Genomic DNA, 24058 nt, shown 5'->3' with positions numbered 1-24058 from the left:
TCGTGTTCCGAAGACAAAAGCTTTTATGGGTTTGAACGACATGGTACCCCCATGGTAGTGATTAATGACAATATTTTTATTTTGCGGTGAAGTAACCCTTTAATGTAATAGCATAAAAATTATTTACTTTTTTTTTCTACTGAAGAGCTAGCTTCAGTCAGCCTGACTTGACTGAAACAACTTCTTCCAACACAGATCTTACCATTTTCCGTGCTGTTGGTTTATACAATGCTGAATCGCTTCTGGTCTCAGCTGCATTAACAAGAATCACAGATGTGTTAAAACAACAAAGTTTTCAATATTATACCAAAAATATGTGCTTAATATAAATATTTAGACATTAATTGCTTTCTGTACTGACTGGTTTTTCTGCATTTCTTGCAGATGCAGAAGATTCCTACTGCAGTTACAATCAACAGAGATCCAACAACAGCAGCAGAAATCAGAACTATGTACAACAAAGGTAGGTCATGATCTGTAATGAACAATTCTGTAATGGACAGAAATTAGTTGTTAATGTAAGTGAATATGTTTATCTGATTTACAACAAATATAAAATATAAACACTATATAACAAGTAAATCAGTATTAATATCACCATACCTGCACATGTGTGACAGAGTTTGCTGATGTCCAGATGTGTGGTCTGGTTTCTGATGGGATTGTTGATCACACAGCTGTAGCTGTTTTTCTCCTGATATTCCACCTCCAGAGGTAGAGAGAGACTGATGCTGAGATCAGACACACTGATGCTGGACAATAAACTGTTTCCTTTGTACCAGGAGAGAGTCACATGACCCACATTCACCACTGAACACACCAATGAACAATTCTGCTGTGATGAAGATGATGATGATGATGAACAGTTTGAAGAGTTACTGCTGATGACAGGAACAGGCAGACGAGCTGAAAACATGAGAGAATCAACAGATCAGCCAATCGGTTTAGTGTGTTGACGAACAGTGAAAGTCAAATCAAACTATAAAATTAAATGTAGTTATATATTATATTTTTAAAGGAATATTCTGTTTTCAGCAGCAGTTAAGCTAATTTTACAGCATTTGTGGCATGAAGTTGATCTCCAAAAAAAATATTTAGTACGTCTTTATTAAAAAATAAAATAAAATAAAAAATGTGAGATTACAGTGAGATACTTACAATAAAAGACAATAGGGCCAGTCCATGAATGTTAAAATACTGTTACAGTAATGACACAATACATAAACAATATGAGTGTTAACATGAGTTAAGTGTAAACAAAATATATCAAGTTATATATATCTCTGTATTTTCTGTTTTTCTTTTTATTTATTTATTTATTTTTTACATCCAGCCCAATGTTGTCCAATGAAACAATGTTCATATTAAAGGCTTTGAAAACAAATATTGTAAATGTAACCATGTGCAAAAATCGCATTACCAAAATCTAAAAACAAAAATAATGCTTTTTAAAACAGAAGTTAAATTCGCTAAACTAAAAATGAAAATAGATTGATTACATTATATTTTGAAAACCTGATTAAAATATCAGTTTACAGTTACTGCTATCATAAAATACACTTATTTGTTGGTTTAAAACACTATTCTGTATATGGCACATTTATTTTAGCAAACACATCTCAAACGCATTATTCAGTGCAAGTAGCCTGTCTGTTAGTGTCAAGTCAAATCACCTTTAGTTATATAGCGCTTTAAACAAAACAGATTGTGTCAAAGCAACTGAACAAGATTAATTATGAAAACAGTGTGTCAACAATGCAAATATGACAGTTAAAGGGAGTTCATCATTGAATTCAGGTACGTCATCATCTCTTTTCGTTTAAATAGTGTCTGAGCAATAATTTGCAATCAAGTCAACGGTATCGCTGTAAATGAAGTGACCCCAACTAAGCAAGCCAGAGGCGACAGCGGCAAGGAACTGAAACTCCATCGGTGACAGAATGAAGAGAAAAACCTTTGGAGAAACCAGGCTCAGTTGGGGGGCCAGTTCTCCTCTGACCAGACGAAACCAGTAGTTCAATTCCAGGCTGCAGCAAAGTCAGATTGTGCAGAAGAATCATCTGTTTCCTGTGGTCTTGTCCTGGTGCTCCTCTGAGACAAGGTCTTTACAGGGGATCTGTATCTGGGGCTCTAGTTGTCCTGGTCTCCGCTGTCTTTCAGGGCTGGAGAGGTCCTCTCTTGGTGCTGATCCACCATCTGGTCTGGATACGTAATGGATCTGGGTGACTGCAGTGACCCTCTGATCTGGATGACTTCAGAATAATAGAGAAACAGACTAATATTAGTGTAGATGCTATTCTTCTAATGATGTAGCAAGCACATCGGGTGTTATTGGAAGTGTTCCCGGTTCTAGTTTACCTAATTAATGCAGCCTAAAAATCCTTTAATGGATTTGGATATTAAAAGCATATTAGTATGTTATGTGTATGCCAGGTTAAAGAGATGGGTCTTTAATCTAGATTTAAACTGCAAGAGAGTGTCTGCCTCCCGAATATAGTTAGGTAGGTTATTCCAGAGTTTAGGCGCCAAATAGAAAAAAGGATGAGTTTTGAGAACGCAGCAGACATGGAGGATTATAATGTAACAAGAGCTCATTCAAGTACTGAGGTGCTAAACCATTCAGGGCTTTATAAATAATAAAATAGATTTAAAAATCTAGACGATATTTGATAGGGAGCCAGTGCAGTCTTGACAGAACCGGGCTAATATGGTCATACTTCCTGGTTCTAGTAAGAAATCTTGCTGCTGCATTTTACTGTCAGAGCAGTACACATATCTGTCAGAGCATCTAACAGAGCAAGCCTCTTCAAACTAGATGTGTTACCTATATCTTACCAGTTATTATAAAGCCTTTAATAAAAAGCATGTTAAGGACAAGTAGGATTATGCAGTTTCACTACAGCAGATCATGTTGTGTCCTTTGCTACTTTCCAGATGCACTCGTAATCAAACTACTGTATACTGATATACTGTAAACTTTATTCCATCATACAATATTTTTTTATAGAAAATATATTCATTTGTTGAATGAAATCAATATGCCCCCCATCCCCCGTCCCCCCCGGCCCTGAGTAAGAAAATGTGAATGTTTGGACATTCTGATGATCTCAAAATGATCTCGACTCACCATAGACGGAAACACTGAATGTTTTTGATGTCAGTTTTGCTCCACGCATTTTTGCTTCATAGAGTCCAGCGTGTTGAGTTGTGATGTTTGTGATGATCAGAGATCCAGTTTGATTGTCCAGCTTCAGTCTGTCTCTGAATATCCCATCAGGACCATCAAATGTGGAGAAGATTAGCCATTTTTTAGCTATGAGAGACTGTTTAACTCCAAATAGCCACACTATGTCATCATCTTCATGCATTTGAGATTCAATGTTTAGAGAGACAGAATCTCCCTCCATCACTGACACTGACTCACCAAACACACCTGGAGAACAAACAGATTTTACTCTGATTAATGCTTCTAATATACAAACCAAATAGATAGATAGATAGATAGCTTACCAATTAGATGCCACCAGCACCAGAAAAGAACTATCACATGGAACATTTCTGTGAAAAAGGCTAAAGATGAATGTACTCTCACCTATATTGAGATGAGCACTGACAACCAGTGTATTAGCATGCTACTAACACTGCACATGGCAATGAACAACCTTTTGCAGAGTAGTGTGGAGCATGTGAGAAGCCACACAGACTATTAATTATTTTTTGTGGTGCATATATACACTGCTCCAAAAAATAAATAAAATAAGGGTACACTTAATTGTCATAGTTTATCTCCAAGTCAGTTAAACTTCTGGGATTTCAGTTTGTCGAATCATAAGTGATTGTGAAATAGTTTCACATGCTTTGGTGCAAATGAAAGTGGCAACAGGTGCACTGGAGAGACAACAACAAGGCTGTTAACGGTTGCCACAAAATTATAATATATATTTTTTAATAATAATAATAATGATATATATTTTTTAAAACCACTTTATGTAGAAATATCAATTTCCAAAAGTAGTATGTTAAACGTCACCAATTGGATGGGTGCTTACATATTTCTTAATTTCATGCTGTTTTTAAAATAATTTTAGAGTGGTTTTTATAATTTACTTCAATAAATCAATTATGAACAATTTTTCATTTCAATTTAATGCCAGCTGTGACTTTCTGCAGTGCATCTTCTGAGTCAAAATGAAAGCCAGTGTAGTTGGTTTTCTGTAGAGTTGTGGTTTGAGTTGTGCAAAAAGCTTGTAGGTGAAAGGGGGATTCAGTGTGTATGAGTTTAGTTTGTAGGTGAAGAGCTAATGCCCTCCCGAAAAAGCTTTATGGTCAGATACGTGCTGAATCCTTCAAAAACTGTCAAATCAGAGTCCCAGGTCAAAATAGATTTTTCATAGCATTTATTGCGGCATCAGTCATACTCCCACAGTGGCTAAATACCCTCTGACTCCACCTGATGCATTAGCCACGCCCTAAACTCACGCTATTGGTTGAGCTAGAGAGAGATTGACAGATCTGAGCAGATTGCTCTCAGTCTTTTAATGGTGTCTGGAGGGCTCAATGTTTACACTTTTGAGGAAGATAAACTGACGGATAGCAAACTTGTCAATTAAGTTAAGAGAAAGTATTTTACCATAAAACCCTTATACTTCACCATTAAGAAATTAAAATTATCAATATGCTAATTATGACTTATGACTATATCCTGAAATGTTGTCTGGTCCACCATTCTTCATGTTTTGGACAACAACCCCTGGTCTACTTGGTTTGCTCATGTATAGCCACTAGAGGGCATGCTTCTTAGTTTGTTTTTTTCTTTGGAAGCGAGTCAATCTTTCATTCATTATCTGGCTCAGCTCGGTGTTCATCTTCAGTTCTCTCTTCACAGCAGTTCAGTCAGTGTACTGTTTGAGTAAATGAATTACTCCGGGATATTGGTTTGTTTGAACTCAGAGGGAGTGTCAGCCACAAAAAGTTAACAGATCAAGTAATTTGAGGATTAATGCTTATTGGAGACGCAAACCATTTCAAACAGTTCGTTTTGGTTAACTGGTTCAAAAAGATCCGGTTAAATCAAATCATTCATTCGCGAACCGGACATCACTACACTGCAGTGCTGTGAACACACTCACAACAGACCCGGAAAAGAAGACAATGCTGAATAAAGTTGATTTTTTTTTTTTTAGGACCAAAATGTATTTTTGATGCTTCAGCAAATTCTAACTGACCCTCTGATGTCACATGGACTACTTTGATGATGTTTTTCTTACCTTTCTGGACATGGACAGTATACCGTACACACAGCTTCAATGGAGGGACTGAGAGCTCTCGGACTAAATCTAAAATATCTTAAACTGTGTCCAGAAGATAAATGGTGGTCTCACGTGTTTGGAACGACATGAGGGTGAGTCATTAATGACATCATTTTCATTTTTGGCTGAACATACCCTTTAATTTGCTTGCATTGACCTTGTTTTTTTCTCGACAGTGGTGAGACATTTATTTGATCATATCTCCTTTTCACATTGATTTCTGTGTCTTTATATGTGCTATAGTCGCTGTATAAAAGCTTAGTGTGACTACATCACCTAAGAATGGTCACATATTTCAATGGTCAACATTTGTTGACAAAAAAAAAAGTACAAATGGCATCTTTATGTTGTTTGTTTGTTTTGTTGTTGTTGTTTTTTACTTTGAAAAACAACACAGAGGCATACATCACTTGGAGATTTACAAATGACGACTGAAATTGCACTCAATTTTCATTCACAGTCTGTACACCATATCAAATAAATAAATAAATGAACGAATGAATGATCACTTGGTTGCATTTCCCAAAAGCATCGGAAGTTCAGCGTAGACCCATTGAAACCAATGGAGTAACGATCAGTTTAGGCCTACGTTGCATTCGATTGTCAACTGATTTGATATAAAAATGTAACGTGGCATTATACCGTCAACAAATGTAAATGTATTTCACTCCATAAATGGATAATTTGTTATTTAAATATTTGGATTAATGCTTCTGCTAAATGAATGTCGTATAGCCAAAAATATTATATATATATATATATATATATGTGTGTGTGTGTGTGTGTATGTCTGTAAAAGTGTTGTTTTATTTATTTATTTATTTTATTTTTTTATTTTATTTTATGTGTAATGCTCATCACAACATCAAAATCAGGATTTGGATTGTGTGATACGATCATCTATGAGTCTTATGTCTGTTTGTCTGATGAGAGAATGTGTGAATCTCTGAATCTATGCTGTTCCTCTGATGTTTTTATTTGCATGTTACATTATAAATCCAGGCATCACGATCGGTATCTATAGAAAAACATTTTCACAGCACTATTTTATATTTATGGATTATGTTAACTTTCTTCTTCAGGTGCTTCGGGTTGATACAGTGTCAGTGTCAGGGATGGAGAGAGATTCAGTCACTGTACACACTGATGTTAAAACAAACCAGCAAGAAAAGATTAAATGGTATTTTACTAACATTCTCATTGCTCATTTGCTGTAGCAGGAAAAGTTGTTTCTGTTCTGCTGGTGGTTGTTGTTGTAGCTGCTGGTGTGGTTTACCGTCACCGCAGGAGCCATACAGCAGTACCACAAGAATGTAAGTATTACATACTGTGCAGTTGATTTAACAAGATAAATAAGAGGTATTGTGAATTTATTAATTGTGTATTTTTTTTTGTGTGTGTGTGTGTATATATATATATATATAATTATAAATCATAGGGTGTAAAATATATGCAAACTATGAACTGTCATCTTCATATTTATAATAAAACAGAAGCAGATATTTAGGTAGTGTCAGAACAATCAAAGAAACAAATACCAGAATACATAAAATAATAATTAATATAAAAACTGTTATTTGTTTCAGAAAGCAAGTGTCACATTATGTTTACACAGACGTTTTTAACTTGCTGGTTGGCAAGTCTAAAATTAAGAAACCTCTGCCTCTGCTGGTGATATATGGTCATTACAGATTTATTTATTTCAAAAACTTTTATTTTTTACAAGTTTTTCTCTAACCAGCAGATGTAGAAATCTCCTCCAGCTGATTTATTCTGTTCAGTCCGCTGAGATCAGATGTCTGTGAGTAAAAACATGAATAAAAGTTTTTTTTTTTTTTTAGAAAGAAAATTTGTAAGGCTGGAAGAACCTGAGATACTTTCTCCTAAGATACGGACATCTGTTTTCACATCTCACTTCTCCCACTTCCTTCCCTTCACTCAGTTAACTCAGAATGGTCAGTAGCAAAATATAATGTTCCATATAAATACTTGTAAAACATGTGTCACTTTGCTCACATCTGATTGGTCCAACTTCAGTTTGAGATCTCTAACCCAGAACATAACCCGGGTATGTTTGAGGATAAGCGAGTGGATAACCTCAGCATTCGGTTCTAAAATCAGAGTAAGTAACCATAGTCACTTGCTCTCTGAAGATAACCGGTTCTGGAACAGGTTATGTTCCAAAGTTAGTTCACTTCAAACTTATTATACTTAGTTCACTTCCAGGATTAGCGCACGTGATGTACTCACAAGACTTCAGTGGGCGTGACAGATAGCACAACACACACACACACACACACACACACACACACACACACACACACACATATGAAAAAAAAAAAAAAAAAAAAAAAAAAAAAATATATATATATATATATATATATATATATATATATATATATATATATATATTGGTATTATATGTTAATGATGAAGCCCTAATGATAGTAATAAATAATGTTATATTATTCTAATATGGTTATTATTTATTTCATTGGCATATATAAAAGTTATCTGTATAAATTATCAAAAACTTTGACATGGTAATGTTTAATTTATTATATATATATATATATTAGATTTTATATTATCATCTCACACATGGATCAGCATTTTCTATAATGTCTAAATTCTATATCACAATTCATATCAGATATGACTTAATATATATTTAGCATAAAATAAAAAATATACTTCATATTCTCAAGGATTAAAGATTAAGCAAGAAAAAAAATGATTGCACAGTCATCAATTAGGTAAACAAACATGTAAACAAGCATTGAAGAAAAGAAGAAGAATGAAACAGAAAATTGTTGAGAATGGCTTGAGTCTTAAAGTGGGCATAAAACGGAAGTTAAGACTGTCCTTTCTTCCTTGTTGTGATGTATATCTGAGTGAAAGAGAAGGGTCTGGCTGCAGACCACGGGCAAGTGGAGCTCCAATCTTAAACAGGAAATACATCACCTCCACTTGAATTAATCAAGATGGCATCGTCATGAGTTCTTCAAACTTAAACTCAGGTAATTTTATCTCAGCATCGCTAAATTGGCGAACTGACGCTGTTTTAATGTGCAGTGTAAGCAAAACGCACAGGGCTTGCGTGAAATTATGAACAAAATGATCAATAAACCCAATGGATTTATAGATTTATTTTATATGGAGAGCAATGTTGATGTCTGGCCAATGTTTTTATTATTATTATTATTATTATTAATAACGTATCAAGTTCAATTTCAAAACTTTACGACACATTTCCACAACAGTGTCTAATCAGCAGTCTCTGTGTATGTGTGTAAAAGCTTTCAGGTATTTTAAATTGGGTGAAGGTTATTCTTAGAAAGATGAACTCCTTGCTAAGATGCTAGATGACACATGAGGCTGAATCCAGCTACTTTTAGAAGACCTATACTAAAATATTAAAATATTGGCCCATACACTGTATGCTATTGTGTACATCTTTCTGCTATAATTTTGGTCAAATACATGGCATATATATGACAAATACATATCAGCAATATCAGTATCAACACAAGATCATCTGCACCATCAGATTTAGTTCTTCTGTCAGTGGTGAGTATAATTTAGTATTTTACAATGCAGTTATTTTATTTTAGATCAATATTCATTATTTTTAGATCAGTCCGATAAATGAAAATATGAGCTTTGACTCAGAAATGAAGATGATCTCTATCACATGCACATCAAATGACAAGCAGTTTTCAGGTCTGTCTTCAGGACCTACACGAAATAAAACAAAGTAATATGTGTTTAAATGGGTGTTTATTATAATATGAACAGGTAAATGGAGTTAGATGATTTAATTAATTATATTTGTTCATCAGTGGTTCCTTAATGAGTCTATTTATTGTCATTTCTTTTACACAATAAATAAATTATATTATTATGGGACAGATCATCAATATACAGACAAAAACAGAAGCACACACTGATCTTCATCTTGACTCACAGATGAAATGATAGAATCACACACAACATAAAATAGAAATAAATGATCTTACTGATTTATGTGTTTCTGTCGTCAAACGTTGGATCATGAAACTCAACAACAGTGATCTCATCTTCACAAATCTGACCTGTGTGAACAACAGAACAACAATAATAAATAAATGCTGCAATTACAGCAAATACAGAAGCAGGTTTGTGTGAGAGACGAAGAAAGAGCTGCTACGTGTAGATCATAAATAACACACATTTCAGGATATCAATGTTACATATATAAATTATATTAAATTATAAATTATTTTAAGCATATATCTAAAAGTGTACTATTATTAACACTTGTTAAAGGCTGTAACACTCACCTTCTTGATCAGTTTTTCTACATTTCCAGAAGATCCAGAAGATCCCAAATCCAGCGACGATCAACAGAGACCCAGCAACAGAGATCAACACTGTCAGAGAAACTGAGTCTGGAGGAGGAGGAGGAAAAAAATATTCATTGATGTAAGTGAAAAAAAAAAAAGTTTAGCTCAGTAAATAAACTTCTTCTGTACCTGAACATGTGTGACAGAGTTGAGTGATATTCAGATGTGTGGTCTGGTTTGTGATGGGATTGTTGATCACACAGCTGTAGCTGTTTTTCTCCTGATATTCCACCTCCAGAGGTAGAGAGAGACTGATGCTGAGATCAGACACACTGATGCTGGACAATAAACTGTTTCCTTTGTACCAGGAGAGAGTCACATGACCCACATTCACCACTGAACACACCAGTGAACAATTCTGCTGTGATGAAGATGATGATGATGAAGATGATGATGATGATGGTGATGAACAGTTTGAAACAGAGTTACTGCTGATGACAGGAACAGGAAGACGAGCTGAAAAACACAAGATAATAACCAGAGACCTGGATAAATCTACACAAGTAAATCAATGTGTTGAGGGAGTGTTTAGTGTCTGTCATCTCAGAATATAACATAATTAATGTTGATATGTGAATAGTTAATAAAACAAGAGGCAGACAAATGTACTCACCGTAGACAGAAACATTGAATGTTTTGATTATCAGTTTAGCTCCACTCATCTGTACTTCATAGAGTCCAGCGTGTTGAGTTGTGATGTTTGAGATGGTCAGAGATCCAGTCTGTCTGTCCAGCTTCAGTCTGTCTCTGAATCTCCCGTCAGGAACATCAGATGTGAAGAAGATTTGATGTTGTTTTTTAATTTTAGCTATAGAAGAATTGTATGATTTAAATGTCCACTTTATGTCGTCAGCTTGTTGTACTACAGTAACATTAGTTTTCAAAGTAACAGAATCTCCCTCCGTCACTGAAACTGATTCACCAAACACACCTGATGAACAAACAGATTTTACTCTGATTAAAGCCTCTAGTGGTTTACAAACAGAGCTGTGGAGCTGTACAGTTGGAGATTTTATAATTTACATGTGTACATGATAATGTTCAGCAGCAGAAACACAGAATAAAAAGACAAACAGTCAGATGTGAGAGAGCCAAACTGTTAGAGTGAGTTACACCACTGAACTTATTATAATTATAATTATAATCCTGACATGTAAAACTAGCGTCCACATTAATATTGTCCACCATATTTGGATTTGTCACTGTAATTGATTAAAAAGCACAACAAGTTATTATACCATTTACTTTCAGACTGACTAAAAGAAACACTCTCTGATGTGAGCAGCTCTAGCAGATAAAATGACTAAAAAATGTAAAAAGTAAACTGTCTTTTCTGCACTTCAGCAGTTTAGTTGTTTCAGTTATTATTTTTCATGTTGATATATTTAACTAGTTTCTAAATTGACTGATTTGTTCTCTAATCTTAAAAAAAAAAAAAAAAAACAAGGTGTTGAATCAGTTCAATAGCAATATCTTGTTCTCAACATCACTGATCGTGAGATCTCGTCATTCTGGTGAAGGCCATTGCAGACAGAAGACACTCATCAGCCCGTCTGGGGCTGGATTCATGAAACATTATTTAGAAGAAATGTCTTCTTAACTGCCGTTTTCTTCTTAAGTTTTAACTTTAGAAAAAAGTTAAGAATATTTTGTATTCCCAAAAATTAGTTGTAAGAATATTCTTATCTTTTTTTCTTAAGACTGTACTTAAGACAAAACCTAAGAAAATTTCAAATTCTTGAAAAGAATCTTTTTAAAAATCATCGTGAATAACTTCTTAATTTAGGACAGCCCCAGATAACAGGAATTATTTAATGAATTTATTGAGTTATTTCAAATGAATTGTCATTATGTTACTATTGTTACTTTTTGCTGACTTCAAAACTCATTAGCAACTCTTAAACGAGTAAGACAGGGAGCTTTAATTGAACTCCATTAGTTTTATCTTATAAATACATCATCTTTGGCAGTATTCAGCACATATGAATGCGCAGGATGCATTTGCTGTAGAAGAGAGGACTCACACACCTGAAAGCGTTCACTCAGATGAGAGCGCAACAATGAATGAAACATATCGCTGCAGCTTGAGACAGACTATTTTAAAAGTAATTGTTCAAAAACAAGCAAAAACAAAGTCGTACCATAAATTACAGAGGTAATATTAGTTTTAAATTTGAAATTGGCCAATTGAAAAAAATTTTGGCCAATTAAACTCTTTGCGGCTGTTATGTTTTGAGCCCAAACTAACTCAGATAGTCAGAAATATGTCCTTTACGTTGCACAAGACTTAATTTGTAGGGGGTAAAATTACCATTTAAATTAATTAAACAATTTAACCATATGACATTATAATTTTAAAGCAATAATAAATGTTCAGAAAAACATAACTGTTATTGCACAAAGCTCCATTTTTGGAATTCCAATATTATAATTTTTTTTTTTTATATTAATTGTACAACTTTTAATGTATGCAATAATATAAATCCATTAAACGACAACACTATATGATCTAAAGGTATTAAACCAACTGTGAAATATTCAGAGTATTATTCTCAGTGATGCACAAGACTTGTTTTTTCAGATTATGCTTTTAATGATTTTATATACAGTACTGAATCCATATTTTTTCACATGTGTATACACTTTACCCACTTTAATTAATTAAACTCTGACACTATTTAAGATAATGGAATCAAACCAACTGTAAAAATATCAGAATATCAATGTACAAAACTTTTTTTTCTTTTTTTTTTTAGGTTATGCCTTTATTGTTTTATATACAGCACTGAAACCATGTTTTCATATGTTTTATGTAAATGTACAAACTTAAATGAATCAACTCTGACACTATTTAAGATAAAGGAATCAGACCAACTGTAAAATATTCAGAATGGTATCCCCTGTGATCCACAAGTTTTTTTTTTGTTTTTTTTATTAATTATGCCTTTATTGTTTCTAAAAATAATAATTTTAATAATAATAATTTTAAAATGTTTTATATACTGTATCTACTTAAATCAATTAAACTCTGAAACTATTTGATCTAAAGGAATCAAACCAACTGTAAAATATTCAGAATTTATGTAACTTTTGCGTGATTTTTAACATTTTATTTATTCTCTGAAAATCAGACCTGAATTCAGAATTAGTAAATTTTACAATATTCATGATTCATTTGATACATTACAGCATATGAAAATAATATAATTTAAACAGTCCACTATCAGAAAATTGTAAAAAAAAAAAAATGGTATTCTTTCAAAAGGTGCACTTTTGTACCTTATTTATCTCTAAAGGTTCATATCAGTATCTTGAAGATACACTTAAATTGTAGCAGCAATTTCATTACTCTGGAGAAAAAAAAAAAAGAAACCATAAAAATGTTTTATAACTTACCGATCAGACTCCAGCAGCACAAACAGAGCAAAGCAAACATGTTAAACATTTTCTTCATTAGTTCAGTGTCAGATCTAATAAAACATCTGCTCAAACACTGAATTCACTAGAACTGAATCCTCCCACAACAGAGTTTGCTCCTCCTTGTTCACAAACTACATTTGCATATGATTTGTTGTAGTTATGATCTGTTATAGTTCATTTGGCCCTTATTAATACTTTATCTGTTCTTAATGAGAGAAGTATTCTTTATTTTTTTATCATTTAACATACATTTTAGCTGCCTTTTTAGTTTAGTCTTTTAGTAGTTAAACATTGAAGAATAGCATGTTAATTTTACATTTCAAGGTGCAAAAGGAGCAAAACTCTAGTGCTTTTAAAGTTGTTGTATATATTTATTCAATTATCAATGTTAGTTTATGGAAAAGCAAAGTAAAAAGTTAAAAGCATGTATGATCTGTCAGTAGCAGTTTTACTGAGAGTCAAACTGAAAGAAGCTGTGGTCTTTTTTTAGAAATGTGTTTGATCTGCTGTTGGACAAACATCTTGTAGATGAGAGTGTGTAGAGTGTGTATTTGTAGAGTGTGAATTCACTGCATGTGTTTTTAGTTTGGAGGAGAAAACTGTCTTCCTGTTCTGCTACTAAGAATGGCAAAAAACAAGATGAGATAATGTTTGACACAGGAATAGAGAAACAATGACCAAATGATCATATTTAGATCAGCTTCAGTGTTTCTGTCATTAGTTAGCATCATTTAGTCATTCCTAACATTTTAATTTGAGGTTTGTTAAAATACAGTTGAACATGCAGTTTAATCTTTCCAATAAATGAAAACATGAGCTTTAACTCAAAACATAATGTATATCAGGCATCTGTAAAGTAAAAACTGCATCGGTAAAGATAGAAATATTTGGTTTTATTTTATCTTTGTCATTAAAAGTGAGAACAAAGATACAAATTAATAATACAGATATTATACAAATAAAATAAAGTGTTTTATTTTCAGGTACAATATAGTGTTTTATTTTTATATTTGTTAATTGTTTTAAACAAACAATTAACAATTAAAAAAAAATTACAAATATAAAAATAAAACACTATATACACTGATTCCTATTATAGCAACTGTATTAAGGTGTATTTTGAGTCAAGAGTGATTTTGATGTTTTTGGTGTTTTATTAATATTAAATGAATAATTCATCCAAAAATTAAGTGTTTTATTTTTTCTACCCACTTGTACTCACTGAAAAGTTGTTTGTAACCTAAAAAGGAGTTTCCTTCTTCTGCTAAACATAAAGGCTATTTTGAAGAAGGTGAAAAACCAAACAGTTTCTGGTCCACTGTGACTTCCATAGGTGTTTTATTTATTCTTTTTATTTATTTTTTTTTTTTTTATACTATCAAAGTTAATGTGGACCAGCAACTGTTCGGTTACACAGATTCTTCAAAAGATCTTCTTTTGTGTTCAGCACAAGAAATAAGTTAATATAGTTTTGGGACAACATGTGAATGAATAAAAAATGACATTAATTAAATTTTAGGGCGAACTATCCCTTTAATAACAGCTGCAGCATGTAGGCTACTGTCCCTTTAAGACCTGCACACATCTAATGTACAGACATGCATCTGTTTCTTTCAGGTGTTTACTTCCATTTTAGACATATCCAACTGAGTCAACCCTTGTGTGTTTTGATAGTGTTAGCACAAAACATTACTTAGTTCAGTAATCAGGTACAGTTTGACAGGCTTTTTCTTTTCCATAACATGCTTTGAATGTGCTCAGAAAAACCGCACATGTGCACCAGAAAAGAGCACTTTAGCGTCTGACCTCAAAGAGTACATATATCAATACTTCTGTAGTCAACATGAGTTTTTGATGCATGGACCCTGATAACTGCCACGTTTGGCTATCTTTTTATTCTAGATTTAACCCCGTTTCACAAAAGTGACTATTTACAATTATTAACAATATGTATTACACTGAAAACCCTAATAAGTTGACCGAACTAAATTGATTGAGTAAACTTGTTGCCTCAATTTAATTGAGTAATGGAGTGTCCCAAAACTTACATATTTAAGTTTATTTAACTTGACGCTTTTGTAGACTCTACCTAAATCACTCAGAGGTTTTAAATGTTGATATTTGGTTCATTTGAAGTCACCATTGTGGTGGAAAGTGTTTGGTTTAGTTGGGATCTTGGTCCAGTTGCTGCTGGGTTGGCGTATTTTAAAACTCAGTTTTTGTGGTGAAAAAAGACAAATTTAAATGAACTCAGGTGTTATCAGATGTTTTTAGTTGATGAGAAAGTCATCACATAATACGTATTTGAGATCATAAAATAAGTTTGTTTGATATTTATAACCGGCACCAAGAGCAAAATACTTATTTTGAAGATGGACAAAATGAATGCATTTGAAATATTTTGAGTAAAAGAATCAAGTACTCACACACACAGACTTCTAGATTTAGCATCTGCATCACAACAACGGTGACAAACAAAAGAGCTCCATAGCACAAACTCATCCTTATTTTCCAGCCTTTTTTGTTCTGATTGTCACCATTGATGTGATGCATATCCAAAATCTTGATGTCTGTTTGTGACGACATGATCTATTTTCAAAAAGTAAGTATATTATTTTATCTATTAAGTTTTTATCCATAAAAGTTAATCCACAGTTGCAGCAATACATTTTATTTTAACTTGTCACCATTACAAGCAAGATGTGCATGTCTGATCTCAACTCTCATTGCCACAACAACAGTGTTTAACAACACACAAGTTACAGCAGCAAGAGACAAGCTAACACCAGCAAAGAGCTGATAACACCTGAGCTCATTTAAGTTTGTCTTTCTTCACCACAAAAACAGTGATTTAAAACACACCGTTACTGCAACAGACAAACTTACACAAGAAGTAACTGGACCAAGATCCCAACTAAACCAAACACTTTCCACCACAATGGTGACTTCAAATGTATAAAGTATCAACATTTAAACCTCTGTTAATTCTCAATAAGAGCTTCTCTAGATGTCTGACAGAAATAAAGTCACAGAAAACCTTGTAAGGAGGATCTGTAAACGTCTAAATCGGACGTACAGAAGACATAAAAAACATTTAAAAAAGACATCACAAAAACATTCTGTCTCCTCAGTGGACATCTTTTCAACGTCTGCAAAGACATAAAAAGATGTCCACTGGACGTAACTTTGCCCAATGGATTAGGTTGATGTTAAAATACGCAAACATAGTAATTTTTTGTTAAGTTTACTCAAAAAAGCGCTTGCGATAAGTTGCCTTATTTTTTTAAGTTGACACAACTTTTTTTTTTACAGTGCAGTATAGGGTTTACTGTATTTTCATAAATATTGTGACATTTTGTCAAAAGGTTAAAGTTTAAATATGCTGTTATTTGTTTTACTTCAGTGTGCAAAAAGTGTGCGGTCAAAAATAAGCACATAATTTTCAGTTAAATTTGAGACATGTTGAGTTAACTTAAATGTATAAGTACACTTGAAATTAATACCAAGTTAAGTGAACATAATCGTTTAAGTACATTAAATAAGCACCAAGTTTGGTGAACTGAGTGATTTAAGTACAATCTACAAAACCGTCAAGTTAAATAAACTTAAATATGTAAGTTTTGGGAGACTCCATTACTCAATTAAATTGAGGCAACGAGTTTACTCAATCAATTTAGTTCAGTCAACTTATTAGGGTTTCCAGTGTATTGGTTTAACGAGTTAAGCAGTAACGTTAGCTGCCATGTTCTTTCTCTCAAAGGAAAACGATTGGGCCACTTCATCAAATACTATAAGTTGTCCTTTCAATAATCATACCATATCAAAATCACGTACCACAAGGATAACATATTTCACTAGTAGAAATCATGCTAAACAACTTTATATCTACATAACTTTACTCACCTAACATAATACACTAAAAAAAAACGTCCTCTTGAAATGTAGTTCAACAAACCTAACAGACCAAAAGGACGAATTTTGTAATCCACCAATCAGTGCTTTTGTTCTCTTGTTGCTAGGCAGAATTCCTCCCATGGCCAATCACATTAAAGGAAGAACAGAGTGACTTTGAGTTTATCCAAAGGATTACTCATGATTTTGGGCTCAAAACACTTGAAATCTTAAGTTTATGCATTTTGAAGGTAAATTAGTTAAATTAACTCATATTTTTAAGTGACAGGGCCAAAACGCAAAATTTTAAGTAATGTTTAGTCAACATTACTTGATTTTTTAAGTCAAGACAACATTAGAGTTTACAGTGTACTAAACAAATAAAATAATAGCAACAGATAAGCATAACCACTATTCAATATATATATTTACTGACCCACTATTGTTGGTTTAATAACTTGATCTACTCAGAAGCTAGCGAGCGAGCTCTTATTCAATGATATATATGAAATGATGTTATTACTGTATGTTATGACTTAGACGTTTTTACATATATTAACAATATTGTTATTTTTTTTTAAGTAATTGGCAGCCCACCTGCAATACCAGAGGGTCGCGGCCCACAGGTTGAAAACCACAGGTTTAGTTAGCACTTCTAAGTCAACATCTCTGTGCTAACAGCTAAAACAGCTACTTCCAGCTTTAACCAGCTAAGAGCAGCCAACCAGCTGCAACTTTCACTTTCATATCCAATATGAACACAACTTTACAGCACCTAATGTCCACCAGAGGGAGCCACAGGATAAATTATTTTAGAGAAATTATTATTATTATTATTATTACACAATCATATGTTGTACCTTCTGTGTATACGTGTTCTTGCTCTCAGGAGAATGGTGAAGAAATGGTGAGAAATTCACTGATGAAACTAACAACACATTAGAAACAACACACAATTAATACATGTGTGGTGCAAGAGCAAAAACAAAATATTTAAAATATATGTGTACAGTTCATTTGAGTTTATTCTCCTTATATTTATCTTGTCAAGCTGAATGTACAAAGCTAAATGTTAGATGAAATATCCACATAAATAAATAAAAACACTGAAAGAGTATGTGGATCATCTGTCAATCAGATGAAGGTTGTGTTGTAGCATAGGTTTAGATGTGGAAAGCTGTAATGTTTGGAATGAAAATATAGATATTATAATTCTGTAAACATCATACTTTTTCAGTTCATGTCATAGCAAGCTTAGCCAGTAATAGTACTGACAATGTTGTATAAACATGCCTGATAGCACACGGACATCAAGGAGATATGTATTTGACATCTTTATTTATATCTGCAATATGTCTATTTTTGGGGTGTTCATCTTTTACAGACATTTGTCAGATGTTTGTACACAGCTGATGCTCTCCAGATCAAGTGATCTTTAGCAGACATGTAGCAGACATACATGAGCTATCTGGGTGTATTAAGGCACACAAAACAGAGAAACAGACAAACCGATTCAAAATACTTTACAGTTTTGAAGTGCTCCAATCGGATCGCTATTCGCAAATCAATTCATATCAGAACTTCAGAGCAATATATCAGCAATATCAGTATCAACACAAGATCAGCTGCACCAACAGCTTTAGGAGCTTTAGTTCTTCTGTCGGTGGTGAGTATAGTTTAGCATTTTTCTTTGAGGATGTTTACAATACAGGTGAATATTTTAGACCAGTCTGATAAATGAAAATATGAGCTTAAACTCAGAAATGAAGATGATCTTTATCACATGCACATCAAGTTACAAGCAGTTTTCACATTATGTCAAATGAATCTTTCACTTGATGTTTCATGTTGTGAAGCTGTTTTAGCTGCTGATATTTAAAACCCATCCGATGGCGACACTGATACAGTGAATGAAAGTAAGGACAGCAGAGAGGTGTAAATATGAGTCCAAGATATTGGTCAAATCCATTATTATCAGTCAATCTATAATAATAATAATAATAATAATAATAATAATAATAATAATAATAATAATAATAATAATAATAATAATAATAATTATAATTATAATATTGTAATGTATTTCCCATTACATCTTCACATCTGTCTTCAGGACCTAAAGGAAATAAAACAAAGTAATATGTGTTTAATTGAGTGTTTAATAATAATATAAACAGGCAAACGGAGGCAGATAATATAATTAATTCATTATATTTGTTCATCAGTGGTTCCTTATAGTGATGAAAGATCATCAATATACAGATAAAAACAGAAGCACACACTGATCTTCATCTTGACTCACAGATGAAATGATAGAATCACACACAACATAAAATAGAAATAAATGATCTTACTGATTTATGTGTTTCTGTCGTCAAACGTTGGATCATGAAACTCAACAACAGTGATCTCATCTTCACAAATCTGACCTGTGTGAACAACAGAACAACAATAATAAATAAATGCTGCAATTACAGCAAATACAGAAGCAGTTTTGTGTGAGAGACGAAGAAAGAGCTGCTCAGTGTAGATCATAAATAACACACATTTCAGGATATCAATGTTACATAGATAAATTATATTAAATTATAAATTATTTTAAGCATATTTCTTAAAGTGTACTATTATTAACACTTGTTAAAGGCTGTAACACTCACCTTCTTGATCAGTTTTTCTACATTTCCAGAAGATCCAGAAGATCCCAAATCCAGCGACGATCAACAGAGACCCAGCAACAGAGATCAACACTGTCAGATAAACTGAGTCTGGAGGAGGAGGAGGAGATAAATATTCATTGATGTAAGTGAAAAAAAAAAAAAAGTTTATCTCAGTAAATAACTTCTTCTGTACCTGAAGATGTGTGACAGAGTTGACTGATGTCCAGATGTTGAGTCTGGTTGCTGCAGAGTTTGCTGATGTCCAGATGTGTGGTCTGGTTTCTGATGGGATTGTTGATCACACAGCTGTAGCTGTTTTTCTCCTGATATTCCACCTCCAGAGGTAGAGAGAGACTGATGCTGAGATCAGACACACTGATGCTGGACAATAAACTGTTTCCTTTGTACCAGGAGAGAGTCACATGACCCACATTCACCACTGAACACAACAGTGAACAATTCTGCTGCGATGAAGATGATGATGATGATGATGATGATGATGATGAACACTGGGAAGAGTTACTGCTGATGACAGGAACAGGAAGACGAGCTGAAAAACACGAGATAATAACCAGAGACCTGGATAAATCTACACAAGTAAATCAATGTGTTGAGGGAGTGTTTAGTGTCTGTCATCTCAGACTATAACAAAATTAATGTTGATATGTGAATAGTTAATAAAACAAGAGGCACAAGACAAATGTACTCACCGTAGACAGAAACATTGAATGTTTTTGATATCAGTTTCAGTCCACTCATCTGTACTTCATAGACTCCAGCGTGTTGAGTTGTGATGTTTGAGATGATCAGAGATCCAGTCTGTCTGTCCAGCTTCAGTCTGTCTCTGAATCTCCCATCAGGAACATCAGATGTGAAGAAGATTTGATGTTGTTTTTTAATTTTAGCTATAGAAGAACTGTATGATTCAAGTCTCCACACTACGTCGTCAGCTTGTTGTACTTCAGTAACATCAGTTTTCAAAGTAACAGAATCTCCCTCCGTCACTGAAACTGATTCACCAAACACACCTGATGAACAAACAGATTTTACTCTGATTAAAGCCTCTAGTGGTTTACAAACAGAGCTGTGGAGCTGTACAGTTGGAGATTTTATAATTAACATGTGTACATGATAATGTTCAGCAGCAGAAACACAGAATAAAAAGACAAACAGTCAGATGTGAGAGAGCCAAACTGTTAGAGTGAGTTACACCACTGAACTTATTATAATTATTATTATAATCCTGACATGTAAAACTAGCGTCCACATTAATATTGTCCACCATTTTTGGATTTGTCACTGTAATTGATTAAAAAGCACAACAAGTTATTATACCATTTCCTTTCAGACTGACTAAAAGAAACACTCTCTGATGTGAGCAGCTCTAGCAGATAAAAGGACTAAAAAATGTAAAAAGTAAACTGTCTTTTCTGCACTTCAGCAGTTTAGTTGTTTCAGTTATTATTTTTCATGTTGATATATTTAACTAGTTTGTTAATTGACTGATTTGTTCTCTCAACTTAAAAAAACAAGGTGTTGAATCAGTTCAATAGCAATATCTTGTTCTCAACATCACTGATCGTGAGATCTCGTCATTCTGGTGAAGGCCATTGCAGACAGAAGACACTCATCAGCCCGTCTGGGGCTGGATTCATGAAACATTATTTAGAAGAAATGTCATCTTAACTGCCGTTTTCTTCTTAAGTTTTAACTTTAGAAAAAAGTTAAGAATATTTTGTATTCCCAAAAATTAGTCGTAAGAATATTATTATCTTTTTTTCTTAAGACTGTACTTTAGACAAAACCTAAGAAAATTTCAAATTCTTGAAAAGAATCTTCTTAAAAATCATCGTGAATAACTTCTTAATTTAGGACAGCCCCAGATAACAGGAATTATTTAATGAATTTATTGAGTTATTTCAAATGAATTGTCATTATGTTACTATTGTTACTTTTTGCTGACTTCAAAACTCATTAGCAACTCTAAAACGAGTCAGACAGGGAGCTTTAATTGAACTCCATTAATTTTATCTTATAAATACATCATCTTTGGCAGTATTCAGCACATATGAATGCGCAGGATGCATTTGCTGTCGAAGAGAGGACTCACACACCTGAAAGCGTTCACTCAGATGAGAGCGCAACAATGAATGAAACATATCGCTGCAGCTTGAGACAGACTATTTTAAAAGTAATTGTTCAAAAACAAGCAAAAACAAAGTCGTACCATAAATTACAGCGGTAATATTAGTTTTAAATTTGAAATTGGCCAATTGAAAAATTTTTTGGCCAATTAAACTTTGCGGCTGTTATGTTTTGAGCCCAAACTAACTCAGATAGTCATAAATATGTCCTTTACGTTGCACAAGACTTAATTTGTAGGGGGGAAAATTACCATTTAAATTAATTAAACAATTTAACCACATGACATTATAATTTTAAAGCAATAATAAATGTTCAGAAAAACATAACTGTTATTGCACAAAGCTCCATTTTTGGAATTCCAATATTATAATTTTTTTTTTTTTTATATTAATTGTACAACTTTTAATGTATGCAATAATATAAATCCATTAAACGACAACACTATATGATCTAAAGGTATTAAACCAACTGTGAAATATTCAGAGTATTATTCTCAGTGATGCACAAGACTTGTTTTTTCAGATTATGCTTTTAATGATTTTATATACAGTACTGAATCCATATTTTTGCACATGTGTATACACTTTACCCACTTTAATTAATTAAACTCTGACACTATTTGAGATAATGGGATCAAACCAACTGTAAAAATATCAGAATATCAATGTACAAAACTTAAATGTACTCACTTGAATAAACTCTGACACTATTTAAGATAAAAGAATCAGACCAACTGTAAAATATTCAGAATATTATCCCCTATGATCCACAAGTCTTATTTTTTTTCTTCTAATTATGCCTTTATTGTTTCTAAAAATGATAATGAAACCATGTTTTTTAAAATGTTTTATACTGTATCTACTTAAATGAATTAAACTCTGACACTAATTGAGTACATGCGACGAACAACCGTATAAGTCCAAAAAAACAAAAATTGAGATAACCATGTGACTTCAATGTATGTGTGCCACTTTGTATACAGAATCACTTTGGGGGCTGTTCGCGCGACCAAAACTCTGAATTTAAAATTTTAAAATAGTCTCACGCGGAAAAACCGTTTATGTCCACTAACGAAAAATGGAGACGCCGGTTGCTTTCATGTCCGCTGCGGACATTAATAGACGAAACGTCGGTAAAAAAAGGAGAGCGAACATGAATGAATGGAAGGACAGAGCAAGGAAGTCTTTGAGGGATGCTGGGAAACCATATGTGAACCGGAGAGGAGAGCAAAAACGAGGACAATGTCCACCAAAAGAGGTGAGTGAAAAACCGTATACAAAGTATCTACATAAAGTTAGCGGTTACAGTCAGAGGGGCGTGTAGGCTACTGGGCGTCTAATGTTAGGCTTGAATGTTTTTTTTTTTTTTTACCATTCATTGATTGTGTGTTATAAGGACTGCTGGCAGAATTTTATATACATAAACAAACATATGTAAATTCATCCCCAATCTTTAAGATGTTTAGAGTAGAATTTGATTGCTTTATGTCTTCACTGAAATTGGTAAAAAAAAAAAAAAGTCATTGACGTGTTTAAAATATTTTGATATAATTTTTGGATCCCTGTTACCATTGAATGCAACACTTTGTTTTTGTAATATTGTATGCTATGCTATGTTTGTTACTTGTTATTTAATAAATAATAAAAATAAATAAAAAAAAGGTAATAAAAAAAATGCATTGATTGTGTAAGCTGTTATATATTCTAGCTAGTAACCTTAATAGCTGCTAATAGCTCTAGTGTTTTATAGCTCAAAAAAAAAACAAAAAAACGCTAATGTGACTTTGTTTCTGTTAAGGCAAAGGCGTGCAAGGAGACATGTCCCAGGCAGTGTTCAAGCCTAACAGACCAAAGAAAACTCCAGCTCTTCACAGAGTTTTATGCTGTCTCTTATGAGAGGCAGCAGGCTATCATTCTCTCTGGTTTAGAGCAGGTATGCTAACTTAAGCAATTCATGACCATATCATGTCAACAGTATGCAATGCATTACAATGTAGGCCCATGAAATAACCAGTGAATTGAATACTACTGTATGCCTTTAATTCACTAAGACTGCATATGTGCCTGATCACTGATCATCCCAATATGTCTTTTTACTTCTAGCACAAGGTGAGTCGCAGACGACCACGTGGGCCCGACACTGAGAATACAAAGAGGAAGTACACCTTCAAGTACCATGTGCAACAAGGAGGCCAAAGACTTGCTGTTTGTAAGCTCACATTTATGTCAGTCTTTCAACTGACCAACAGTCG

General features: G+C 33.3%; 1 protein-coding gene across 1 annotated transcript in view; it reads right to left on the bottom strand.

The window, feature by feature from the left end:
* Positions 1–527: 527 nt before the first annotated feature.
* Positions 528–24058, bottom strand: part of LOC132160277 (SLAM family member 9-like) — a 29705-nt gene continuing 6174 nt past the window's right edge. The window contains exons 2-4 of the mRNA XM_059570024.1: positions 20373–20690; positions 19856–20212; positions 528–906 (exon numbers count right to left, since the gene is read on the bottom strand). Of these exons, the coding sequence (XP_059426007.1) occupies positions 542–906; positions 19856–20212; positions 20373–20690 (1040 nt within the window). The 3' untranslated portion in view covers positions 528–541. The remainder of the gene's footprint in view (positions 907–19855; positions 20213–20372; positions 20691–24058) is intronic.

Source organism: Carassius carassius, chromosome 16 (assembly GCF_963082965.1).
Source record: "Carassius carassius chromosome 16, fCarCar2.1, whole genome shotgun sequence".
Classification (NCBI taxonomy): Eukaryota; Metazoa; Chordata; class Actinopteri; order Cypriniformes; family Cyprinidae; genus Carassius; species Carassius carassius.
The sequence above is the reverse complement of the archived record's forward strand: the minus strand, read 5'-3'. Positions and strand labels throughout refer to the sequence as shown.